At 34.4% G+C, this 8,325-nt stretch overlaps 1 protein-coding gene across 1 annotated transcript in view; it reads left to right on the forward strand.

Annotated features, from left to right (window-relative positions):
* The window catches only part of tgm1l1 (transglutaminase 1 like 1), a 28,109-nt gene extending 24,166 nt beyond the window's left edge, over positions 1-3,943 (forward strand). Inside the window, exons 11-14 of the mRNA XM_048163461.1 lie at positions 10-294; positions 1,542-1,702; positions 1,840-1,976; positions 3,599-3,943. Of these exons, the coding sequence (XP_048019418.1) occupies positions 10-294; positions 1,542-1,702; positions 1,840-1,976; positions 3,599-3,746 (731 nt within the window). The 3' untranslated portion in view covers positions 3,747-3,943. The remainder of the gene's footprint in view (positions 1-9; positions 295-1,541; positions 1,703-1,839; positions 1,977-3,598) is intronic.
* The last annotated feature ends 4,382 nt before the right edge of the window (positions 3,944-8,325 follow it).

The following is an 8,325-nucleotide window of genomic DNA, read 5'->3' on the forward strand; positions in this document are numbered from 1 at the left end:
CCTCATCAGACTCTGAGGAGGAGCGTATCGCGGTGGAGACGGCCTGTCGCTACGGCAGTAAACCCGAAATCTACTCCAGTCCCATCGCTGAGGACGTGCAGGTGGAGGTGAGGATGGAGGGAGAAGGTCCACGCATGGGAGGAGACGCTCAGCTGAAGATCGTGGTGAAGAACACGAGCTCTCAGCCCCGCAGAACCACCCTTCACAGCCAGGTGGCGGTCATGTACTACACCGGCGTGCTGAAGGGCACAGTGAAGAAGGACACGGTTAATGTGGAGCTGATGCCACAGGAAGGTGAGTTTGACGCTGCGTCCGAAACCACATACTGTATTGTAGGTACTGCATTTGGCTTGAAAATTACTTTAGGACCATTAGAAAATTATGCTCTATATCAGGGGTGTCCTAATCCTGCTCCTGGAGGGCCACTGTCCTGCAAAGTTTAGCTCCAACCCCAATTAAACACACCTGAACCAGCTAATCGAGGTCTTACTAGGCATATGGAAATTTCCAGGAAGATGTGTTGAGGCAAGTTGGAGCTAAACTCTGCAGGACAGTGGCCCTCCACTACATCTGCCATGTTGTCATTATCATGTGACCTACCAACGTCAGTTGCATCACTTCACTGCAATTCATAAATCCTTTCCCGTGGCATACTAGCTGCACATACTATTATAACAGTATGCGCAATATGCAGATTTTCTGTATGTATGAAATACTTGCATTCGGCAATGCATTCTGCTTCCATTTCTGGCCACATTTAACATGTTATTTATTCGTTATATCATAAAATGAACACTAAAGCATTCATTTATTTATTTTTGGTTCAGTTTTACAATTTTTGTACTTCAACGTAACGCATTCATTTTTTTAAATAACTTGATGCAGCTTGTTGAATTAAGCATGTCATGTGACATGTGACATCATTGCATACTGCATTTTACATTGTGACATTATTTTAATGAAATCAATAATGCACCTTTGTAAATAAATGTATACCTATATACTACTGTAAATTTACAATAAATTATTTCTTACAACTATTTTAAATTTAATGAATTAAATAAGTATTTAAACATTAATTTAAATTATTTATTTTGTTTACATATTATTTATATCAAATAATAATTATTGATTTATTTATTAATATTTTAATAATTATTTTATTTATTTATTTAATCCACATACTGTTTAAAAAAATAGGAAGTATGCAGTATATATTGCAGTATCTTATGGGTAAAGGTCATAATAACCATTGCTGAAATTCATGTCAGCACTTAAATTTGTTTAGCTACTGTATGATTTCTTAAAACTATTTTAAATAAAATAATTAATAAAATATTAATAAATAAAAACATGTTTTTATTTAATATACATGATAAATTAACAAAGTACTTTTTTTTTTAAAATATTTCATTCATTAACATTTGATCAATAATTTTTATTTATTTATTATTTACTAACATTACGCGTAATGCAGTATATACTGAGGAATCTCAGGCTCATGATCATTGTTGATTCCTCTTATTTTTTTTTTTTTTTAGAAAAGGTCATTGACTGGATCCTGCCTTACACGCAGTATCAGAATCAGCTGGTGGACCAGGCCGCGCTCATGATGACCCTGTCTGGACGGGTCAGTGAGACCCAGCAGGTTTTGGCCAATCAGACCAGCTTTAGGCTGCGAACACCTGATATCACCATTGAGGTGAGACATCCAGAACCTTCAGCTGCTTTTTAACACAGTACAGTTGTGTTTTGTAGAATATTTTATTGCATATTAAAATTGGTCCCATGTTAAAACAAATGAGAGGGTTTGTAAATATGCTTTGCTTCTCATTATAGCCTATAGGAGAGGCGCATGTGGGCAAGGAGACGTCCGCGAAGATCATGTTCACAAATCCTCTGCCCTGTACTCTGCGCAATGTGGTGATCCGAGTGGAAGGACTGGGGCTGAGAGACCTCCATCCCATCATAGTGGGGTAAGAGCCTCAAAATTATTCAGGATTATTCTTCCTGACTAGTAGGATGGAACATGAGCAGGATTCCATCAGAATTTTACCGTTTGAAAACAATCCCGAAGGACTTTAAAGGAATTTTCTTGTAGCATCCCAACAAAACACAACACAAAAGCTAGATCTCATAGAGCACGTAGTTTTCAATAGTACTATTCTGATTATGGACAGAATAAAATGCCCTGGTAGCATATTTAAAGAAAATTGTTAGGATTTCTCCTTAAGCTCCCTCTGTGAAAAAGAAAATTTCCCTATTCTAAGAAAATACAAGTAGATTTTTGTATTATATTTTGTAAATATAATAAAATCCTTTAGGAATTTCCATTAGAATTTTTTTTTATTCTCACTAAATTCCTGTTAGAAATGGTTCTGAATTATGATCAAAATTCAGACAGAATCCAGTGTTGTTATTGTTTACTAAAACTGCAACTTAAACTATTAAAAATCATTTTTGTTCATTTAAATAAAGTAAAAGTCAAATAAAATATAAATATTAGATGATAAACTTAAATGTGAAATGTTGCCTAGGCAACTAACTGAAAAAAATAATAAAAAAGTTTAAGTACTATAATTACTATTGAAATAAATATACATTAAAGCTAAATAAAAATATAAAAAAATGACAAAAGCACATAAAATCATCTTTAACTGACATAAAGCTGAAGTAAAATTAAATATAAATATTAGATAAAAAGGCAACTAACTGAAATAAAATAATTTTAAAAAGTACTTAAATGACTAAAACTAAAACTGAAATAAATATAAATTAAAGCAAAATTGAAATATTTTTATTTTAAAATGACAAAAAGCACATAATAACAAAATTAAAATGAAAACTGAAAATACGTTCACAAATCACTATAATTTGAGCAGAGAAGCAAGCGTACTTGTATGCGTGATTTGGCTTAGCAAACCATTGCCTTACCTAATGCAGCAAAACAAAAGTTGTATTCAAATTCTTATATATCGCTTCCTTTATAATCACTAAAAATCATCTCAAATCATCGCGATCTCACAAAGTTCTGCTATAATCAATGAAGCAGTCTGCACAATGAATCTCTTATTTAGCCTACATAATGTCTACACGTTGTTTGTTATGTTAACTTATAATGAGAGGATTTGTGCAGAACTCAGGACTGGTGAGTGGATTTAAGCACATCTGATTGGCCATTGCATTCAAGAAATCAACAGATATATTTGTGATTGGATTCATTGCCCAATGCTGCAAAAACACATTGTAAATAGAAACCTTTGATGCTCTCAAGAGCACAAACACTAAATCTCTTTCGTCAATATGCTATATTATGAAGAAAACTGATCCTAGACCAGCAGTTATGGACAGCTTTTCCCTCTAAAAGCAACCAGAAGATGTAGCAGTCAATGGATTGTGTGAGAAAATTCCATGATATTTTAAATCCGTGGCCAGGGGAAGGCTAAGCCAACTCTCTAAGATGTCATTTATCTTATCAATTCCAGGTGAATTGAGCTGCAAATCTCCAAACAGACTTTTGGGAGAGTTAAATGAAAGTCCTCACTTTTCTCCTACTAATGAATGTGTTGCATTTATCTCTCTCTTTTATGTTTTTCAGTGATGTAGGCAAGCATGCCAATGTAACTGTGACGGAGCACTTCATCCCTACGATAGCTGGCCAGAGGAAGCTTGTGGCGTCTCTGGACTGCAAACAGCTCACACAGGTGCACGGCGTGGCTGACATCAACGTTCACGAAAGCCAGTAAATTCAGTCTGCTGTTATGGACTGTATCCCTTCACAGTGTTATTTCAGTATCATTAGATCCTGTATTCGTAACTGCCTGTTAAAGGAATAGTTCACCAAAAAATGACATTTTTGTCATTTACTCACCCTCAAGTTGTTCCAAACCTGTATGAGTTTCTTTCTTCTGTTGAACACAAAAGAAGATATTTTAAAGAATGTAGGTAATCAAAGAGTTGACGGTAGCCATTGACCTCCATAGTCAACTGTCTGATCACCAACATTCTTCAAAATATCTTCTTTTGTGTTCAGCAGAAGAAAAAACTCATACAGGTTTGGAACAACTTGAGGGTGAGGAAATGATGACAGAACTTTCATTTTTGGGTAAATTATCCCTTTAAATGGGTTTCACTGAGCCATGTGGTTATTTCTTCAAAGTTCTTTAAAGACATCTTAAAGAAATAATCTTTTTCACACACTATTTTATAAAATACCTACTGTATGTGCCTGATTCTATTTCATTTTACACATTATTTATTTTAAAAATGGTTTATCGGTTAACAGTTCTAAAAATGGTTTATTGTTTGTTGGTTTAGTTTAGCTGATGATTGTTCACCACTAAAAAACTAAGGCCTGGGATATTATATGAGTACCATATATGCGTATTATTTTACTTAATGAATGCTAATCTAATATATATTTGCTAAACACATGTAGTTTCATTTCCCAACTTCTCTGCTGCCTTATATTGCATATTGTTCACAATAATGACTATTATGAATTCATTTAATGTGCCTTCAAGGAAGTGAGTTAATATTGAATTGCATTGGTCTGATGCAAAATGCTGTTGTATCTTCACTTAATTTGCTACTGCAAAAACTGTAAACTAACACTATTCCTGAACACTTAAACTATGAATACATATTGAAGTCACTTCATGACATATTAGATTTTTATGAAGGATATAAATGTTTTATGTATGTTTATATTATTTATCTATGTAATGTATTTCTCTTTATCAAATGATATTTTATTAACAGCATATTTTGTTATCTGTAGTTGTTTTTGAACATGTTTTGCCTGCCTTAACAAGAAAAGACTTGTGTGTTTGATTTGGAAAGATAAAGTAAAACAGGGAGTGTTTGCATTTGAACATGTCATCTGTCTTCTCGTCTTATTAACCTGTTGAAAAGGTTTATTAAACAATCCAATCACACCAAACACCTGTGCATTCCTTGCTAATTAAGAGTGTTGCATTACAAATTGCATTGTTTATCAGCAGTGTTGGGGAAAGTTACTTTTAAAAGTAATGAATTACAATATTTCATTATTCCCTAAAAAAATAACTAATTGCGTTACTTAGTTACTTTTTATGAAAAGTAATGTGTTAGGGCTTTGCTGGGCTTGCTTGTTTTTTAATAACAACAAAAAAGTTCTATTTTTGGCAAATGTTAAGGTATGGAGTCAAATTAGTGCCTTAAATTTTGCACAAAGTTTTGCAAAACAAAAAAAAAGAATTGAGCTATAAAAAAAATGTTTTGCAAACAAAAATAAAGAATTGCAAAGGAAAAATAAAGTATTGAGCAGAAAAAAATAAGTTTTGCAAACAAAAATAATAAATTGCAAAATAAAATAACGTAGTGCAAAAATAAAAATATAATCAATTACAAAAATCAATGACAGCTGTAATCCTATTTTATCTTTGCCACATATTTTTCATGCTCATACCTACTAAATCATTTGCAACGCTCATTTTATTCTGCGTTTCAGTCAAGCGTGCGCTCACGATACCGGTTTTCCTTTGCGCTGCACTTTTCTGTGCGGTTCTCTTTATTGCACTGGTTTGACGTGGGGGTGGAGTCAAGAAACGGGGGCACGCCCCCGCGAAACACGTCATCGGCAGGAGACGCAGATCGGAACAGAACAGATCAAGCATAGAGACAACGTATTTATTATAATCTGAAAACCACGCCCACCAGGGGGAAAACAATCCAACTGTCTCCATTGACTTTGTATTGCGTGAGGCTGCCTTCTCGTCTTTTCTGACTCATTATAAAAAACAGAACAATGCCTAAAAGCTGCTGTGTGACAAGGTGTACAGCTAACAAGCTAAAAAACCCAGAAATAAGTTTTTATAAGCTGTCGACCCCAAAAAACTAATGTTTAAGGACACAAAAGTGGATACAGGCAGTGAGACAGAGCACAACGGGTCATATTACTATAAGAAATGCATTGGAGGGGGTCGTAATCGGCGACAATATATGCTAAACAAACCAACAAAAACAAACCATTCATTATTTTTAACCATGTCAAAGAATTATTTCACCTGTCGCCGATTACGTTTCCCTCCAATACATTTCGCGGAGGCGTGCCCCCGTTTCTTGACTCCACCCCCACGTCAAACCAGTGCCATAAAGAGAACTGCCCAGAAAAGTGCAGCGCAAAGGAAAACCGGTATCGTGAGCGCACGCTTGACTGAAACGCAGAATAAAATGAGCGTTGCAAATGATTTAGTAGGTTTGAGCATGAAAAATATGTGGCAAAGATAAAATAGGATAACAGCTGTCATTGATTTTTGTAATTGATTATATTTTTTATACTTTATTTTATTTTGCAATTTATTATTTTTGTTTGCAAAACTTATTTTTTCCCACTCAATACTTTATTTTTCCTTTGCAATTCTTTATTTTTGTTGGCAAAACATTTTTTTATTGCTCAATTCTTTTTTGTGTTTTGCAAAACTTTATTTTTGTGCAAAACTTTAAGGCATTAATTTGACTCCATATTAAGGCCCTTTCACACCAAAAATGAAATAAATAAGCCTCAGGCTGAAGGAAACACATATTTTTTGCCTGTACAGTAGAGGGCGCAGCTCAAACCTTTCAGCTGTGCTTGCCATTCTGGATCAAAGAAGAATAGGATAAAGGAGAAGGTAATTTTTTTTTTCATTTTAAGGAATACTGAATGTTTTCATGCAAGTGAGATGATGAGTAAATGCATGTTCACATTTAGTCTAGAACTAAGAACCATCATGTTCACACAGCCCACACAACATCTCTGCACTTTATTTCTCTCAACATGAAGACAGGAGAGCTTTCAGTCAATACATGTGGAAAAGTAACTTAGATATTTTGTTGTAAATTAAAGTAATGCGTTACTTTACTAGTTACTTGTTATCTAATTACCTAACTAAATTTACTGTACTAGTAAAGCGTTACCCTCAACACTGTTTATCACAAATTAACTTATGGATACCATAGTGAAATGTTGAGTATAAACAATCACCGGCAACTTCATTAAGTTCACCTGTTTGTTAAAGGGTTAGTTCACCCAAAAATGAAAATTCTGTCATTTATTACTTACCCTCATGCCGTTCCACACCCGTAAGACCTTCGTTAATCTTTGGGACACAAATTAAGATATTTTAGCTGAAATCCGATGGCTCCGTGAGGTCTGCATAGGGAGCAATGACATTTCCTCTCTCAAGATCCATAAAGGTACTAAAAACATATTTAAATCAGTTCATGTGAGTACAGTGGTTCAGCATTAATAGTATAAAGCGATGAGAATATTTTTGGTGCGCCAAAAAAAAAAAAAAAATAAAAATAACGACTTATAAAGTGATGGCAAATTTCAAAACGCTGCTTCAGGAAGATTCGGAGCGTAAATGAATCAGTGTATCGAATCATGATTCAGATCGCGTGTCAAACTGCCAACGGCTGAAATCATGTGACTTTGGCGCTCCAAACAGTAGATTCGATGTATTGATTAATTTATGATCAGATGCTTCCTGAAACATTGTTTTGAAATCGGCCATCACTAAATAAGTCGTTATTTTGTTTTTTTTGGCGCACCAAAAGTATTCTCGTCGCTTTATAATATTAATATTGAACCACTGTACTCACATGAACTGATTTAAATATGTTTTTAGTACCTTTATGGATCTTGAGAGAGGAAATGTCATTGGTCCCTATGAAGGCCTCATGGAGCCATCGGATTTTTAACTAAAATATCTTAATTTTTGTTCCGAAGATTAACGAAGGTCTTGCGGGTGTGGAACGGCATGAGGGTAAGTAATAAATTACAAAATTTTCATTTTTGGGTGAACTAACCCTTTAACGCAAATATCTAATCAAGCAATCTCAGGGCAGAAACTCAATGCATTTGGCATATAAATGATCTGCTGAAGTTCAAACTGAGCATCAGAATGGGAAAGATGATTTAAGTGACTTTGAGCGTGACATGGTAGGCTATTTATTTATTGTATATTGGATTAAAATACAAAGTAATTAATCATTTTTGTGAGTCAGTGAGATCATGCTACAAGCATACCGCCGTTTGAAGCATTTATTGTTGTCATACAGCATACTGATTCACATGCCATTTTTTACAATAGCAGGAATTATACAGTATATACTGTAGTATGCAATGAGCTAGTGTCAATGGGAACGCTCTGATGAAATCAGCTGAATTATTCTACCCAAAAAAGCAAAATGTTGCATCTAGCAACCTCTTAGTGTTACTTAATTGTAATCACAAGAGGAATGAGAACAGCTTCCAGAAACATTAAAAACATAAATAGAAATAAATGCAGACACACTGTA

This window comes from Megalobrama amblycephala, linkage group LG17 (assembly GCF_018812025.1).
Source record: "Megalobrama amblycephala isolate DHTTF-2021 linkage group LG17, ASM1881202v1, whole genome shotgun sequence".
NCBI classification, from domain to species: Eukaryota; Metazoa; Chordata; class Actinopteri; order Cypriniformes; family Xenocyprididae; genus Megalobrama; species Megalobrama amblycephala.